The 18,474-nt window shown below is 34.9% G+C and overlaps 3 protein-coding genes across 3 annotated transcripts; 2 read left to right on the top strand and 1 right to left on the bottom strand.

Moving 5' to 3' along the window:
• The first annotated feature begins 1,269 nt into the window (after nucleotides 1-1,269).
• Nucleotides 1,270-1,783, top strand: LOC143585895 (uncharacterized). The gene is made up of 2 exons (XM_077067571.1): nucleotides 1,270-1,377; nucleotides 1,475-1,783. Exons 1-2 carry the CDS (start codon nucleotides 1,270-1,272, stop codon nucleotides 1,781-1,783), a joined length of 417 nt encoding a protein of 138 aa, XP_076923686.1.
• A 3,611-nt stretch (nucleotides 1,784-5,394) lies between these two features.
• LOC143585898 (putative glucose-6-phosphate 1-epimerase) lies at nucleotides 5,395-7,675 on the top strand. The gene is made up of 8 exons (XM_077067573.1): nucleotides 5,395-5,598; nucleotides 5,682-5,756; nucleotides 6,557-6,613; nucleotides 6,695-6,855; nucleotides 6,928-7,068; nucleotides 7,141-7,243; nucleotides 7,321-7,420; nucleotides 7,504-7,675. Exons 1-8 carry the CDS (start codon nucleotides 5,446-5,448, stop codon nucleotides 7,665-7,667), a joined length of 954 nt encoding a protein of 317 aa, XP_076923688.1. The 5' UTR covers nucleotides 5,395-5,445; the 3' UTR covers nucleotides 7,668-7,675.
• Nucleotides 7,676-8,366: 691 nt separating this feature from the next.
• Nucleotides 8,367-15,520, bottom strand: LOC143585893 (plasma membrane ATPase 4-like). Its single transcript, XM_077067570.1, has 15 exons — nucleotides 15,457-15,520; nucleotides 12,365-12,484; nucleotides 12,013-12,249; nucleotides 11,182-11,943; nucleotides 10,983-11,105; nucleotides 10,794-10,898; nucleotides 10,558-10,702; nucleotides 10,320-10,484; nucleotides 9,958-10,229; nucleotides 9,792-9,873; nucleotides 9,544-9,704; nucleotides 9,274-9,447; nucleotides 9,021-9,203; nucleotides 8,763-8,944; nucleotides 8,367-8,671 (listed from the first exon to the last, which is right to left on the bottom strand). The coding sequence occupies exons 1-15, from the start codon at nucleotides 15,511-15,513 to the stop codon at nucleotides 8,575-8,577; spliced, it is 2,865 nt and encodes a 954-aa protein (XP_076923685.1). The 5' UTR covers nucleotides 15,514-15,520; the 3' UTR covers nucleotides 8,367-8,574.
• Nucleotides 15,521-18,474: the final 2,954 nt, after the last annotated feature.

Raw genomic sequence — 18,474 nt, 5'->3', positions numbered from 1 at the left:
GTGACTATCTTTTTGTGGAGGATTGTTGGAATAAAAAAGATATATGTTTTGTAACGTCCGACTTTTAGAAATAATAGATAAAGTAATATTCAAATAAACTTTGTTATTTAATTTCCGTAGAATAAATAATACCCCTTAAATATTTCCTAAAACCCTAGATCCATAAGCTAGTAACCACTCATGAAGAGTTGCAATGGTTCACAAATAACTAGGTTTAACTACCAAAACCATCAAATTCGTCAAGCAAATCTTATCAGGTGTTGACCAACATTGACCCGCCGTTGACCGACACCACATTGTATATGTATGATATCTACAATGCTATTCAAATGCCCCCAAAGGCTTCGCGTTAACCACCGCAGCTTCATAGTTGACCAATGTTGGTCAACGTACAACTACTGGTCAAACTTGTAGCTATCCATGTGAACGTATATGTTATACGTTACAAACATATATGCAATATATGTTATACGGCGTATAACACGCCGTATAACATATGCACCCGTATATGTTTTCATATATATTATAGGTTTCTTTTTTCTTGTTTGTGTAATTTTTTATTTTGAAATAAAAAACAAATCTTCCATTCTTCATTTCTTGATTCATTCCCGTGTTATCGTTTTCAAAGATTACATGGTATCAGAGCAAAGTTGTTAGTCCTGCTCTTCGTTTCAATCGGTTTTTTCACAATTCACCGGTTTTCTCTCTTCATCAGCTGTTTCTTCTTAATCTTTTGATCATCCTCTTTTCACCGTTCCTGTGTTTCTTCGGATATTGATCTTGTTTCTTTCTTCAAATCCTCAAATTCATCTCTTTTCTTTCTTCTTTTCTTCATTTCAGATTTTTTTTTATCCATTCAAACGTCGTCAAAATTTCTCAACATGTCATGTTCTGGTTCTAAACTTTTTCTCAAAGTTTCAGATCATTTCTCATTCATTTTCTCTCAAATTTTTGTCATTTTTTCATTCTTTGATCCATCGTATCAGTCGTCAACATATATCTTATACACCATTAAGAAATATACGTCGCATAAGTTTATTTTGTCAGCGTATATGTTATACGCTGTATAACACATATACGACGCATAAGTTCCTTTTGCTCATTCTTTCGTGCGTTTGCTTCGTTTTGCTGTGTTTTCTAAGTTCTGTTGTTCAAAATATGACCATTGATTCCTCGAATCCTCTTTATCTTCATCTTTCTGATCATCCCGGTATGATCCTCATTTCCAAATTCTTTGACGATAATGGTTTTGGAGCTTGAAAAGGAGCAATGGCGATTGCTCTTTCAGCTAAAAACAAGCTCGGTTTCATCAACAACACTGTAACCATGTCGGTTAATCAACCACATCTTGCTTATTGGAAACGTTGCAATGATTTGGTGATATCATGGATTCTTAACACTCTCAATCATGATATTCGTGATAGTGTTTTGTATGCTGAATTGCTCCGAGTCTTTTAAATCTCATTATGGTAAGGCAAATGGTGCTAAGATTTATCACTTGCAAAAGAACCTTTGCCAAATCACTCAAGGTAGTAATGATATTTCTACTTATTTTGCTAAGATGAAGTCGAATTGGGACGAGTTGAATGCAATTAATACCATTTCTTCATGCACTTATGGGGCCGCTCATTCTTTTGCTAAAAGAGATGAGGATCAAAGGCTAATTCAGTTCCTTGTTGGCCTTAATCCTAATTATGATATGATCAGAAGTAACATTTTGATGATGCAGCCCCAACCCTCTATGAATCGTGCATATGGGATTCTCATGCAAGTTGAAAAGTAAAAGAAAATTCACACCACCACTATTTCACTGCATCCTCTGCATCTATGAATGCAAGCAGTAGAGGACCCATCAGTGGAGGAACGTGGAAGAATATGAAGACTTTGGTGTGCACTCATTGCAAAAGAAATGGGCATTCATTGAACAAATGCTATAAACTGATTGGTTTCCCAAAAGATTTCAAGCTCACTAAAGGAAAGAAGTTTACTAACCTTGCTGAAGAACAAGGAAAGAGTGATAAAAATCAATCTAACCAGCAAGGTATCACTTAGCAACAATATCATGACTTGATGGTTTTATTGCAGCAGAACAAAGTTCAATCTAGCCCTTCAAGTCTTCAACTACTTATGCTGCTAACAGTGCTATAACCATCAATCAAGATTCTTTCCGATGTATAATGCCTTGCAGTTCTTCAAAATATTATTCCAAATGGATTATTGACGCTGGTGCTAATGTCATATGTGCCATGATCAAAATATGTTTTCAAGCGTTTCTTTTCCCAAAAATCCAATTTCGCACATCCGTCACTGATGAAAACATATGCGGGCGCATATATTATACGACATGTAAGTTACGTGTCGTATAACATATACGGCGTATATGTTTGTAATGTATAACATATACGTTCACAATCCATTTATTTGAAGATCAATCTTTTATCAATAGTTTTAAGGTTATGTTGTATGTGCCGGGACCTTCTGTAGCTTTTGACGTATACACTACACTGATTTCATGCTAGACATAAATCCATCCTTAGCTTGGTTCCTGGCTTTGAATTTGCGATAAAGTTTACATGGTTGGGTCGGGCCAGACCAAGTATGGACTGGTTTTCCTTTCATTGTTAGGCCCATATTCGCATATATTTGGGTTTGGACGTTTGGTGCTGAGGAATTTTACATGGAAAATACTCAAATAGCATGACAGGATTTGGAGTACCGGTGAGATCCGGATTATATTAATTTATTAAATATTATTATTATTATTTATTTACTAACAATAAATGGTCTGAAACAATGGCGGTGTAAACCAACTGTTTTTAACACCCCAGCATAAATTTAGTGTTACATTTTTAATTATAAGTGATTGTGTTTTAAACGTTTAATGTAGCATGTTGGACGTAATTTCCGATTTCAAGTCAAAAATCGGTGAATTTGAGGGGCAAATATTACCACGTAGGTCATGGTTGATTATATTTTCTAATTGTATTGTAATTATAGTTGGTAATGTTTTGATTAAAAAGTTGGGTTAGTCTATATAAACTGAGTTATGGTTAGACAATATATAATGTGTAAGATGTAACCGAGTTAAGGTTCATCTAGAGACACACATCAGATATAACCGAGTTTGGGTTCATCTACATGCACCAAGTTATGGTTCATCAAGAGTCAAACCGAGTTACGGTCTGAGAGTTGTAATTAGTTTTTTGAATTATATTTTCTGTTTATTAAACGAGAGTTATTCGTTTACATCATGTTTGATTATTGTTTCGAGACTTGATAGTAAATAAAATATCTAAATTTAGTATTTTCATTATTACTTTAACACGCGCGTTTCTAAAACGTTCGATATACATATACCATATTAAAAAAATATGGTGATCATCCTTTGGTTCTCACCTTTTCTAGTTATTTGATTTTTTGGGTTCGGTTTTCATGTTTACGTCCGAACCAAAATTTGAATGGAAAAATTTTAAAATGACCCAATTATAATAGAAGAGTTTATTTTTATCCTTTTAAATAAAAGTTTCTAGAAATGTCCTCTATAAACACGTTTTTGACGACATGTTATGCCTTAACGCGTCTTTCACGGCCTGTTAACCTCCAGCGCGCGTCTTTCACGGCATGTTAGCATTTAACACGTCTTTCTTAATATTACATGTTAGCCCTATTAATTGTTTTTTTAATATTACATTATTATAATTAATTTAATACATATTTGCCATTTCTTTTATAACTTGTAATATATAAATTTATATATAATTTTAATATGTCGTTGAGACGTGTTTATTTTTTTACATGTTGTCATAAATTTTACTCAAAACCGATTGTTAAATTGATATTAAAATGTTCAATAAATGTTTAATAAAATTTGATCAGTCTTGTTTTAAGTAAAATTTATACCAGCACCTAGATAAAAATAAGTAAGTCTCAACGGTATATTTGTTACTTTATAAAACTTTATGCATTATAAGTTATAAAAGAAATGACAAATATATGTATTAAACTAAGTATAATAAAGTAATATTAAAAGAACAATTAATAGCGCTAACATGTCGTGAAAGACGCGTTAGAGGCTAGCATGCCGTGAAAGACACAAGTTGGAGGTTAACAGGTCGTGAAAGACGCGTTAAGGCCTAACATGTCATCAAAAACGTGTTTGTAAGAGTATTTCTACAAACTTCTATTTAAGGGGACAAAAAAAAGCTCCTATTGTAATTGGATCATTTTGGAAATATTCCCAAATTTGAATTGGTAACTAGGTTTGATTTTAACTTGTATCGGTTTAATTTGATCGATTTTAAACCAAACAATAAGGCTGAGGGGTGCGGAGCGCTAGTCAGGACGCGAGAGGGAGTTCGCTCGCGCCCCGGGGCGCGAGAGCCACACCACCGGGGCGCTAGAGGGGCGCGAGAGGGGCGCGAGAGCGGAAAACGAGGCTGGCGCCAGGAGGCTCGCGGGACAGGTTGAGCGTGAGGGGTGTCTTGGGATGCAAAATAGAGCCGTTGGGGTTTAAGCTGGGTGTCTTGGGAATGTTTCAGCATATATATATATATATATATATATATATATATATATATATATATATATATATATATATTATATATATATATATATTCGTGCAGAAAAGCTTCAATTCAACCACCGAGTGTAGGTGACGCCGATGGTGGTGGAGGTTACGGTGGTGGTGAGGAGGAGGAGAGAGAGTGAAGGTGCCATGGTTTTGACCGGATTCCGGTGGAGGTTACGGTGGTGGTGAGGAGGAGGAGAGAGAGTGAAGGTGCCATGGTTTTGACCGGATTCCGGTGGAGGTTACGGTGGTGGTGAGGAGGAGGAGAGAGAGTGAAGGTGCCATGGTTTTGACCGGATTCCGGGTTGAGAAATTCCGGTTTTGACCGGATTCCGATTGAGTTTTTGAAGACCGGATTCGTTGAGGTTTTGACCGGATTCCGATTGAGTTTTTGAGAAATTCCGGATTCGTTGGGTAATACATTTATAAAAAAAAAAAAAAAAACCGCTCGCGCCCCCTCTCGCGCCCCTCCACACCATGCCCCGGGGCGCTATCACCACTACCAATACCCATCTTATCAAGTTTCTCTCTCTGCCACACGTCACAATATTATTGGATGGCGCCCCCACTCACGCCCCCTCTCGCGCCCCCCACACCCCTCAGCCTAAATCATATAATCATTGGCATATGTCATAATTTTGTCATATGAATCCAATTATTCTTATTCCGAAAATACGAAGACAAAAAAAAATCTACAAATGTGAAATGCCCATGATTGAAGGAGTCTACTTTTACCAAGTCAATCTCCACCTTAAAAAGTGTCTGTCTATGCTTACCAAACACTTATCCCAAAAGTCTTCGCTTACTAACAGGATTTATACTCACCTCATCTTGGCCTTTGTAGACTGCGTAGGTTGTTTGTATCTTCATCCAATCAAATGATGAGATTGCTGCATACCATCTTGGTTTTTAGTGCACTTATAATATCAACCCAGATTGTTGAGTCATCAACAACTGATGTTAAGATCACTAAAGGCGTCAATGGCCTAGAAAAAGTCATCCTCAGTCAAACTCTTGGTGGTAGTGTGGAGGTATGTCCCCTGATTCCAAATTAATTTATACAAATGATCTAGATATGAACATTTTTATTTTATAAACATTGTGTGTCTTGTAGGTGTATTTATATGGAGCTCATGTGACATCATGGAAGAATGAGAAAGGTGAAGAGTTGATATTTGTCAGTAGTAAGGTACCTACAACATATTCATCATTTCTGTTGGCCCCACCAATACAAACACCATTTATGTGCCATCCAGAGACACCGGTGGCTGTGTCATATTGGCTGTATGGTAGGCCGGAAAATGTGGTCAAACGAGGCCGTTTTGCTAGTTATAGGGCTGTGTGATAGGGCGGAAAAGGCCATATGGGTTGTATGAGAACCATATCATACGGGCTGCGTTTTTTTTTTAGAGCATGTTTGGGATTGAGTTTGGAAAATGCTTATTGGCTTATTGACTTTTTCTAAAAGCCAGTATTTGAGGCTTTCCAAAAACTGCTTTTTAACACTTTCAAAATGCTAAAATAAAAAAGAATTTTGTGATTGCCAAACACATTTTAACTTATTGGCTTTTTGAAAACACCAATAAGCCAATAAGTATTTTTAAAATTGACAAAGAAATGATTGATCTGACAATTGACAAAAGCCATATGAACCATATAACCTTTTCCGCCCTATCATACGGCCCATGTTATTGGGTGAAAATTTGTCAAATGGGTCATTTTGATAGAGTGAAAAAACTTTATGCGGGCTGTATGAGGGCCATATCATACGGATTGTATGACGTTTTGACTGGAATCAATAATGTGACCACTAATTGTATGGGCTGTATGACTTTTTTCGCCAAATGAGATCATGCGATAGGGTGAAAAAGGTCATACAGCCCATACAATGTGACAGACAAGCGATAGCAGGACGCCAGGACCCTATCTGTTTTTACTTGATCTTGTGGTCATCTTCTTCAATCATCCAGAAACTAAGTATTTTTGCAGGCAACATTTAGTCCTCCGAAGCCGATACGAGGGGGTATTCCTGTCATCTTTCCTCAAGTATGCATCGTCATCACGTTTTCAGCTCCTTAAATCCTAATTTTGGATTTGCTCTAGTTATTGACATGGATTTGTATGCAGTTCTCAAATCTTGGCTCTCTTCAATCACATGGATTTGCTAGGAACAGACTCTGGACCATAGACAATAACCCACCTCCATTCGCATCCAATGTCACCAATGGGGTTTTTGTTGACTTGTTACTAAAGCCCACTCAAGAGGATTTGAAGCTTTGGCCTCACAAGTATATGATTGTGAAGTTGTTATGACGCAAACTTAGTATCGATATTCTCATCTATTATTTGTTTATTCGTAGATTCGAGTTTCGGCTGAGGGTTATTCTGACACCTGGAGGCGACTTAGTTTTGGCATCTCGTATCAGAAACACCGATGCTGTTGGAAAGCCGTTTACTTTCACATTTGCACATCACACCTATTTTTCTGTTTCAGATATCAGGTAAGTCGATTTGACATGTTTCATATATGGGTCTTCGATATGAAACAAATATCTTGATAATTTTCTCTCCAGTGAAGTTGAAGTGAGAGGGATGGCGAATCTTGATTATCTTGACAATCTGAAGAACAGGACACGGTATACAGAACATGGAAACACGATAACCTTTAATTCAGAGGTACTTTCGTTACCTCGCTTTGATTACTTTGTCATATATGGTTAATAATGCTTACGTAGTGACAATTGTTTACTCAGTTTGACAGGATCTATCTTAACACACCAAAGAAGGTTGCGGCTTTGGATCATAAAAGGAAGCGGACATATGTCATTCGGAAAGATGGGCTTCCTGATGCTGGTTAGATATGCATTTCTTGTTAAGGTTTCGTGTTTGAAGTGGAACATAAGTAACATAATTTTGTTGTTTTGTTCGTGTGTTAGTGGTGTGGAATCCAGGGGAAACGAAGGCTAAAACTATAGTGGATTTAGGAGAAGGTGAGTACAAATATATGGTTTGTGTGGAGGCAGCAGCAATTGGAAAGCCGGTTACATTGAAGCCTGGTGAAGAATGGAGAGGAAGGCTACAACTTTCAACTCGACACTAATAATCGAGAAACATGTTCTTTTTTTGTAACTATGGTGTTCCTACCTATGGCTCTCCCAAAGGAAGGCTCGCGTGGCCACAATATGTTTTGTTTTTCTTTTCGTGTTGAATCCAATGAGATTCATGTCACCACAAATCACTTTTGTTATAAGAATGTTTAATTGTGTGCTACAAAAACTGTCAATTATATCTGGTGTAAACAGTTATGCGCGAAAAGAGTTAGGATTATGCCTAACTCGTAAACTTATGTTTACTCCGTTATAAACATAACATAACAAAGCAAGACATTAAGATGCATGATAGAAGGACCATTAGGACGTGTATTTAAGGTAAATTGATTATTACACTAATCAATAGATATTATGTACACTGATGTCTGAATGTTTGACTATGTCATAGGGAGTGTATTGTTCCATATTATCGATTAGCAATCATGATTGCCACTTGAAACTGCATAACTATCACTACGTACGTTTGGAGTTACGGGCCAATAAACAATCGACGAAAATATCCCAAAAGGCTGGATGTCAGACCCAAATTCCACTCTCCAGGGCCAAAATGTCAATCTCAACTATTTTCTCCAAATTTTAGCAGTTTTTATTTTATTTTAATTTTTTTGTAAAAACACGTGAACATACATGCTAACTATTTTTATAATAAAAGAGTTTGATGTAACAGTTAAAAAATAAAAAGAGCTGGAAAATGCTTTAAGTGGCTTTCATTCTTTCTAAAACATACACAAACCAGCAGCAACCATACGCTGTAGTACTCAGAAATGCACTAAAGAAAACAAAACAAGTAACCAGATTCGGGGGTTACATTCAACTTCCAGCATATAAATTACTGTTTCCCCACGAGTTATCAACTACTAATAAATTAAAAAGAAAACAAAACGCTTGCTCTCTCCATTACACTGTGTAATGCTGTTGAATATTATCAATATCGAGCCCTTTCAGCTTCACAACCGATTCAACATGGCCCTTCAATGTAAGCACCTCCCTGAGCCTGCACATCATCACCAAATTTATAAACATTTATTACCATTTTTAAAATCATTAAAAAATAGTGTCAAAAACAAATACCAATATTGTCATACCTTGCAACTTCAGCACGCCTCTTAGCCTGTTCTGCTATTTCAGACAGTTCCCTGTAGCTGCTCTTTTCATTAAAGATATTTGAGGTTTCCGGTTGTTGCAGCCCATGAAGTGTCCTCTGAGCAAGAGCCCATTGAGCCTCTCTCTCTTCTCTTCCATAATCCTTCTTGCTTGTGAAAGCAGTCTGTTTCAAATTCAAAGGCTTAGTTCACAACTTTTATTAAAAAAAAAAAGGAAATAATAAAACCAATGAAGTGTACCTTGTTTTCAAGCAAGTTGTTCCAGGCTTTCCCACTAAGGATATATCGGATGGCGAATTTCATAAGGTCGAGCGGGAAGTAAAACACGATGCTGTAGAGCCAGATGACACCGGCCCATCCCCACCCGACTCCCTTGATTCTTGCAAATTCCCACTCAGCATACACTGCTATTAAAGTTGCCACCTGAAAGTTTTCATATTATTAGAAAACAATATTCGATTAGTATAGAAAAAAACAAGTTGATTTCGTTTACCAGTTGTGCTGCTAAGAAAGCACCCAAAAGTAACAACCCTGGACGTTCTATAAACGACCAGCTGCGTGAGCGGGTAACGAAGATTAAAGCTTGGCTGACTATACTGACTTGTAGATATAAAGCAGCCATCATCTCAACTTCACTGTGTCTTAAAAATCTAACACCAAATGTGTCCTGCACGTGTGATAAAATATGAAAACCAGAGTTAGTTTCATTTGTATGCAGGAATCAATAATGCTAATATTGGATCATTTAAATATTGACACGTACTGAGAAGAAGTTGGTGTCTTTCATGATCCAGAAGAATATGACAGTCATCAATGCTAGGTAACCTCCGAGCACAATCCCAGTGGCAAAGATTTCTTTTAGCTTCCAGCTGTCGGGTAATGGAGAAGGTTTCACCCTATCCTTTGAGATTGTCATGATTGTACCTTTTATAATTTTCACAAAACTTGGAATTAATAAAAACTATGGTTATAACGTTAGTGTTATAGAGTGTAGTGGAACTGACAACTCACCATCGTTAAGGATTGCAATAATCAGAACCATGAAAGGAGAGAAGTCAAACTTCCATATCAAAGCAATGAACATAAACCCAAACTACAAAAAGTCAAAGTAAGTTGGTCAACAAACTCGAATGTTATATTAATAAATCTATTGATTTTAATGTCACATGCAACTTACCACAATACGAATGGTGATGGAAACAGCATAGATGGTGTAATTCTTCATTCTTTGGAAGATAGCACGACTGGTAAGCACCGCACTGATAATAACACTAAGTCCAGGCTCAGTGAGCACAATATCAGAAGCACTCCTTGCGGCATCCGTAGCATCAGCTACAGCAATCCCAATATCAGCCTTCTTTAAAGCAGGAGCATCATTGACACCGTCACCTGTCATTCCACAAATGTGCTTTCTTTCTTGTAACTTCTTCACAATCTCATACTTGTGTTCTGCGTATTCAAATCAAAAGAGTCAGTGTTAGAAGAATACTATTACAACAACATTAAATTAAAAGAATAAAAATATAAATAATCACTCACCTGGGAAAACTCCAGCAAACCCATCGGCTTTCTCAATCAACTCTTCAATAGGAAGAGCAGCAATAGATGCATCCTTGTGGCCACCAAGTAAAGAAGAAGACGGGTACATATTTGTTCCCATGCCGAGCCGTCTACCGGTCTCCTTAGCAATAGCAAGTTGATCACCTATATAATAATAAATAACATTTAGTTACAAAATAAATAAAGAAATATCAGTTATGAACTTATGATTAATTACCGGTAATCATCTTGACATTAACACCAAGATTTAGAGCTCTGCGAATGGTTTCAGCACTGTCATGCCTTGGCGGGTCAAACAAGGACAACAAACCGACAAACTGCCACGGTCCACCAGGGGCATCTTTACTTTTTTCAGGCACCTCCTGTTAGTTTATCGCGATAACGAGAGTAAGTAATCATGATCAAACATAATAACAAAGACGGGTGAGAACAAAAATGAAATAAAATGCATACCTGATATGCAACAGCCAACGAACGCAATCCACGTTCTGCAAATTTATCAATCATTGCATGCACTTTCTTTTTCATATCTTCTTTGCATCCACAGAGAGTCAATATCTATTAAAAGCATTACATTTAGTAACCAACAGATTCATAAATCAATGTATATATAAAAAGAACCAGAGAAAGTGAAATATGTACCTGTTCGGGGGCACCTTTGCTGGTTCTATGCCAATTACCACGGTCATCAATGTAAGTCAAAGCGGTCCTCTTGTCAACAGGGTTAAATGGGAAGAAATGGACCTCTCTGATTCCAGCTCGTGCCTACAAAAACGTATAAAATTACAAAATATTATATTCATTTAGTAACAAACTATACACTTGTATAAAGAAACTATACCTCTTTAGGATCAGCAAGGGTTCCCACAATGGCGGCATCAATAGCATCCTGATTCTCAGTCCTAGAAGCCCGAGCAGCGTAAAGCAAAACCTGCACCTTATCCAAACCTTTAGCAAAAACCTCAATCAAATTCTTATCAACCGAAAGCTTGTTAAGCGTCAAAGTCCCTGTCTTGTCACTACAAAGCACGTCCATTCCCGCCATTTCTTCAATAGCAGTCATTCTCTTAGTAATAGCACCCTGTTGCGAAAGCCGGTGGGACCCAATAGCCATGGTGACCGAAAGCACAGTTGGCATCGCAATTGGGATTCCACCAATAAGCAACACCAACAGATTGTCAATTCCGCTTCTGTACGGCCTGTGCTGAATTGGGTACATGACAATAATCTCAACTATCATTCCAACAGCAATTGAGCAAATGCAGAAGTTTCCAATGGCGGTCAAAACTTGTTGGAAATGACCAACTTGGTTAGTGCTGTCAACTAAATGTGCCGCTTTACCAAAGAACGTGTGCACGCCGGTTGCTATGACAACTGCCTCTATTTCACCTTGCTTGCAAGTTGAACCGGAAAACACTTCATCATAAGGGTTCTTGTTCACAGGAAGTGATTCACCAGTAAGGGCAGACTGGTCAATCTTTAACGGGTCACCTTCTAGAAGCCGTGCGTCAGCAGGAACGATGTCACCAAGTTTGATACTGATAATATCTCCTGGAACCAAGATGGCAGCTTCTTGCTCACTCCAACGACCATCACGTAGAACCTGAAGTAATAACAGATTATCAAACTTGATGACTGACTTTATTTTAATAAATTGTGAAATAAATTAGACCTTGGTTTTAGGGGCAAGACCAGCCATGAGTGCAGCAGCAGCATTTCCAGCATTGTTTTCTTCTATAAAACTGATGGTTGAGTTGATCACAAGAAGGCAAACAATGCCAACAAAGTCTTGCCAATCTGGCGGTTTTCCACCGCCATTAGCCATTGCAATTGCCATGACTGCTGCAGCTTCCATGACCCATGAGAGAGGGTTCCACATGAACCCAAGAAACTTGAGTATTTTGCTTTCCTGTATTCATTTTTTTTTTAAATAAATATAATGTTAAGCACTTAATAATAGGTAAACAGAAACTAAATAAGTTTGATCATGAATTGATGACTGAACTATGAATGAATATGCCAACCTTTTTCTCCTCAAGTTTGTTAGGTCCAAATATTTGAAGCCTTGTGGCCCCTTCATCTGAGCTTAGACCTTCGCGGTTACATTTCAACTGTTCAAACACCTCCTCGATCGGTACTTTTTCCTGTAATTAGACATAAACTTATAATAAGATAAACATCAAGTGACAAAGTTATTATTCTGTTATCTGCATGTATCAACATGCTTAACTAACACTAATGGTCTTGGTCATTATAGCACTAAACAAAAAGGTTTACCTAAACTAGCATGCCTTTGGTAATTAGGTTGGATTCATTTGTAAAGTAACGTATACACCTTGTATTTTTAATTAAAAAGAAACAAATAATAATTCAATTACAAAGTAAGTAACTAAGATATTAATCAAAAAGTTGCTTTAGAATATCTTAATGTTTATCTTTACTTTATTTATATTCCACAATTATATGTGACTGGTATCGGATTCCCATGATTATGACCGATCACAAAAGTTCAGGCAAGAGAATCAAGGTCCACTAAAAATGAGAACAATTCCTTTTTTATTTGGAAATTAATAAATTAAATTAAAACACAATTCATGTGAAAAATATAAATATTGTGTCACTTTATTTGGTTAAATTGTACAAAATTTATAGTCACAAAATTAGACTTGCGTTACCTAACTTTCTCGGTCAAAATGTTATCTTTTTTAATCTTGTTGGGTCAAAATGATCACTTAGTGATTTTTCAAGAAACACGTTCACATGGGGTAAAATTAGATGAATAAAAAAAAGTAAAAGGATGGTTGAGTAACCAAGTTGACTTGCCATTTAACACAATATGTGGGGCCATGATCCATATATTAGAAAAATAAAAAGAGTGGGTGTGACACACCGAATACCAAAAAGTCCCTAAAAGCTAACCCCACCACACGAGAAAACGAAGGGTATATCGGGAATTCCGTGCCACAAAAAAAAGTGGGTGGGGCAAAAGAATAGAATAATATTTATTCACGCATAAAAACAACTAAAATAAAAGGCAAGATTAAGATTAAATATTCTTTGGCCGATTAATATATTATGAGCGTTATGTTCAAATAAGAAGTTTGATTTTTTTAAGAAGACTAGGAAGGAGAGTATTTTAGTTTACCACTTAAATATCAAAACCCACTTAATTTAATTTCAAAAACCCACTTACATTAATTTCAAAAACTCACTTACATAAAACCCAATTACATATTTACTCTCTACAACCACCGCCACCACAACCGTCACCCACCGCCACCACCTCGCCGGAAAAACACAATGGAAAACACTATGAAAAACGCAACGTAAAAAACACAATGGAAAAAACATAATGAAAAAACACAATAAAAAACACAATTGTATGACACAATGTAAATAATATAATGGAAAAAACACAATGAAAAAAAAAACACAATGAAAAATACTATTGTATAACACAATTCTGTAAAACACAATTCGGTAAAACACAATTTGTAAAAAACCCACTAATTTTTTTTTAATTTTTATATTACAATATGATACTCATATAAAAGATAAAAAGACACTCATTATGGTGAATTTGTTTTTCAATTAAAAACGTTGTAAAAAAAAGTTATGGACGTTTTAAAATGATGTGGGAATTTGGCATGTGACTTGCATGTGGAGAGAAAAAGTCAACAAATGTTTTATTCCTTTTATGCTCTTTACCTTGTGTTCACACTTAATTTCCCCATAAACTAATCTCAACCCTTTATATTCAAAATCAATAGACAAAATTACTTTTTTTCCTTCCTATAAAAACTATACTTCCAATTATAACCTAACCCTGTATTATTATGATGTAAACATTTCATAAAAATTATATCGTTTTCCTTTCCTTTTTTTGACGTGAATTGAAATAATAAAACAGTAAAAAGTTGAATTAGTTATTAGTGCATGTTACAAATCCAATAAATCATGAGACATTAGTCAGAGCCGCTAAAGAAAAATAAATATAAAAACAATAAAATAAAATAAGACTAAGGTACCACAGACCTGTACCCACATAGCCCGTTCACCGCATTCAACAGACACATTCTGTTGATTTTTTTGCAAATTACTGTTCTACCCTTTCTCTCTCCCTGAATTTCTACACTTTTACGGTTATTTTAAAATAAATTTTATACTTTTACTGTTTTATTATGATTTATGATTATTTTTTCTAACAAGAAATGAAGCATCCCAACAAATTGCATCCGAATTTTTCTAAAAAATTTAAACTTTAACATACGAGTAAATCGAAATAAAATAATAGTTTCTCCTCGTTTTCTTCATTTATTCAAATTACTTTCCAGAATTTTTGCTTAAATAAAGGACCTACCTTGACTAGCAATAAATAAAATAAATAAACATAACTACTAACCACGTTATAGTCAAAATAGAAATTGAAAACAAACATGACCAAACTAGTAAATCTGACTCATGTGATAGTCATCAGATCTTCCTCTTATCTTGTTAAAAACATAAAATTTAACGAATCGAAAACCGACATAATAATTAATTAGTTTTTCATTATTTTAACTTCTTGTAGTTGTTAAAAACGTAAAATTATTAAAAATTGAGAACCGACATGTCAATTAATTAGTTTTTCGGTATTTCAAGTTGGCGACTTTACTTAGATGAGTCTCGAATCAAGTTTGTTGTGAACGGTAACACTAATAATAATAATAATAATAATAATAATAATAATAACAAAATCTGTGGCAAACCCTACCGCGATCCTATGTAACAATTCCCTTTGGTTATGTAGAAAAATCATATCACAAAACAAAAACAAAATATTATATACGGAGGGAAAAACAAGTAATGAGTTTGTCGAATACCGTGCAAATCCGTACATGCATTAAAATCATTATTTTAATTAATTTAATCAATTTGTAACCGATGAATAAAAAGTAAACACCACCTCACCGGAATAAAAAAGTTTTTGTTCAGTTCACACACACACACATACACACACACAGTAAATCAGAAAATCATTGCTACGACGATTTTGATATGAAATCAAAACCCAGATCAGAAATCAAAGAAAACATAGAAACAAAGTAAAGTAGTGGTTATAGTTTTGGGTTCATACCAAATCAACAGTTTCGTTCTTAATCTCTTCGAGACTCAGAGCTTTATCGCCGCCCATGTTTCCGAGGAAATTAGTGAGTTGAAGGAATTGGTGCAGAAGAAGAAGAGCATCAGGATGTAAATGAAGAGAGATGTATGTATATATTTATGATGTAATAAGGGGTTTCATCAGGTGAGGTGTATGGAGGTCTTTATATACTTCTCCTGCCTGCCTTGCACCCTTTCTTACTTTTATTCTTTTTTAAATTTTATTTATCACTTTACTACTTTTTTTAAAAATTGGTAAACTAATTAATTGTACATTATAATGGTTGGTTGGTTTTATTTTTTCACTTTTTCAAATTAAATTAGTTAAACACATATTTTGGATTACCTTTGTCCCAATTTTACGGAGTTTGTTTAACTTTAAAATAACGGATAAGTGTATACATGATAATCGTAAAAGTAAACACTTTATTATATTATAAAAACTAAACTATATAACAAAAAATATAAATAAATAAATAAAATAAAAAAGAGCAGAACTATTAGTTTATAAATTAAAGAAAACTAGAGCTTTCAGTTTGCATTTACATGGCCAATGAGCTTTAATTCAACGAGCATGAGAAAAAAATGTAGAGATTTGTGTTAGATATTACAAGGTCTCAAGCTTGAATCTAATTCCAATCAGGTTTTATTGTAGTGGCCCTTCGGATGACAGGTTTTCTCCGAAACAGTAAATGGTGGCCTTGGGCTATCAAGCGTTGTCTGCAATCGCAAGCGTATGAGGTCGTCTTTTGCCATTCATGACCGGTCCTAAGGGAGGGCTGGGTGGTCAACCGCCCGGGCCTGACACCTAGCTAGGCCTAAATTTTTTTTTTAAATTATATGTATTTTTATGAAAAATAATATGTATATTTAATATTTAAACTTAATTACATAAAAATTAGCTTGGTCTAGTGGCAAAGAGATATGATTCCCAACCAAAAGGTTGTGAGTTCTAGTGTCATTTGAGGTAGTTTAAGCCCATTTTTATACAAAAGTTTTTTACACAACCTAAATCTTGCAAGTAAGTTCATTTAAAAATTAAATTTTTTAACCAAATAAAATATTCCTTTTACTTAAGGCTCAAAATATTTTTCGCATTCAGTCCAAAATATTTCAACAATTTTCGGAGACGGCCATATTGCCATTGGGTTACCCCGAGTAGCTTGACTTTGGTCATTGGTCGTTAAAAAATAGGGTAAATTGGCTTCATATAATCCTAACTATGCCCGATTGACAAATATAAGTCCTAGTTATTGAAATGACAAAAAAATAATCCCAACTATACATGTGGGTGCAAAGTTAATGAAAACTTAACCAGCTGTTAGTTTTTGATGACATGGCCGCTGAGTTATCATTTATTACATACGTGGCGTTGTCTCTTAATCAGCCATACTTATATAACTTAAGTCTAAAGAGTATATATATTTGAACTTGAGGGGTAACTCGTGTTAATAGGACTAAAGCACAAGTGAATTTATATTTACTTTTCGGAGGGAGAAGATGACAAGAAATGGTAGGCATGAATAGTGGGCAAAGGGAGCATAAAAGGAGCAAGAGGAAGTTAGGGGAATCCGGCATTCATAATAACTATTTTAAAACTGTGATTTAAAAAATTAAATTGAAAATTTGAAAAATGTTATTTTATAAAAAGAAAAGAAAATTGCGCAAGTTTAGTTTATAATTTATATACACTTCTTAAAAGTGATGAAAAATAATATTGAATAGATATGTTCAAAAAATTAAAAGTCTAATCTTTATTTTTTATTTTAATAAGTATAACTGAAAAGGTTTTGATCGTATAGTAGTAGTGACTAGTGTAGTACAGATTCACATGTTAATTTACATGAACAAATGAAAATTAAACTTTCCAAAAGTGTGATTAAATGCATTCAAACTATTTTTTTAAAGTCATTTCATTTTATATATTAATCTTGTGAATTTTTTTTATAAAATGCAACTTTTTTTTTAAATTTAATGACATAAAGAAATGTATAGAATATAGAGTTAATTTATTGTAGCCAAAACAAAGTGTTGAACCATCAATCAAACGAACTTTGATTGAGCCAATTTTGACGGCGTTGGAACCGCCTCATCGACATCAAATAAATCATTAGGAGGCAAATCAATGATTTTTATCAAAATTTGAGAAGATTGAAGAGTATCTGTAAGAAAAATGAGAGTGTTTTAATTAAAATGTGAAAGGTTTGTGCATACATATATGTTTAAAATAAAAAAAAAATAAAGTAATTTCTTTAAGAAAAATTGAATTTTAATAATTCAACTATTATCTATTAGCCACTAATAATTTCAACTAACAATCTAACCGGTGACAATGCTAACTTTCAATGTTATTACCAACAACAGTCTCTATCTAACATATAGTTAACTCCGTTAGTTATTTTCTTTTAAGTTACTATGAAATGAGCATCAAGTCAGTAGAAGGTTAATTTTTTATTATTGACTTTTTTTTTGAACCGTGAAATTTTATAAAGCACCGACCAGCCAAAAGCTATGCGGGCGAAGAAAAGAAAAAAGCATGGGATTTTTCATCCACTATGTCCAAGAAGCCTTATACTTATTTTTCCTACTCGAGAACCAATAGAAAGAAAAATACATAACATCATCAAACGACCACGAGTTTTTTAATCGGCTATTCAAGAAGACCAGATCATTTCGAAGCTTCCAAATAGCCCACCAAGTCACATATATAATCAAACCTACAACTTCTTTCTTAACCACACTTAACGATTAATGAAGAGTTGTTCATCTAAATCCATTAAATCTGAAGGAAATCTTAAAATTTATAATTTCACATCGAGCCATCTTTCAACCAAAATCCAAATGTTTTTACCACATTACAATCACCAAACACATAAAGTACATATTTTGTTTCGTCATTACACAAGGGACATAGAGTAAACGGAACATCAATACCTTTAGCCACTAAATTAGACCGAACTGGGATACGATTACCCAAAACCCGCCACCCACA

The sequence above is a fragment of the Bidens hawaiensis genome, unplaced genomic scaffold (genome assembly GCF_021521415.1).
Source record: "Bidens hawaiensis isolate Kalapana, Puna unplaced genomic scaffold, B.hawaiensis_p1.1 tig00034208_1, whole genome shotgun sequence".
Lineage (NCBI taxonomy): Eukaryota > Viridiplantae > Streptophyta > Magnoliopsida > Asterales > Asteraceae > Bidens > Bidens hawaiensis.
Note: the sequence above shows the minus strand (reverse complement) of the source record. Positions and strands in the feature narration are given on the sequence as shown.

Coding starts and splice junctions, on each gene's coding strand:
- LOC143585895 (XM_077067571.1), top strand. CDS start 1,270: ATGGCGATTGCTCTTTCAGCTAAAAACAAGCTCGGTTTCATCAACAAC. Junction 1,378..1,474: donor GGAAACGTTGCAATGATTTG/GTGATATCATGG, acceptor CATTATGGTAAG/GCAAATGGTGCTAAGATTTA.
- LOC143585898 (XM_077067573.1), top strand. CDS start 5,446: ATGATGAGATTGCTGCATACCATCTTGGTTTTTAGTGCACTTATAATA. Junction 5,757..6,556: donor TGATATTTGTCAGTAGTAAG/GTACCTACAACA, acceptor GTATTTTTGCAG/GCAACATTTAGTCCTCCGAA. Junction 7,069..7,140: donor TTTTCTGTTTCAGATATCAG/GTAAGTCGATTT, acceptor TTTTCTCTCCAG/TGAAGTTGAAGTGAGAGGGA.
- LOC143585893 (XM_077067570.1), bottom strand. CDS start 15,513: ATGGGCGGCGATAAAGCTCTGAGTCTCGAAGAGATTAAGAACGAAACT. Junction 9,204..9,273: donor CTTTCTTAGCAGCACAACTG/GTAAACGAAATC, acceptor GAAAACTTTCAG/GTGGCAACTTTAATAGCAGT. Junction 8,672..8,762: donor AGGCGTGCTGAAGTTGCAAG/GTATGACAATAT, acceptor GATGATGTGCAG/GCTCAGGGAGGTGCTTACAT.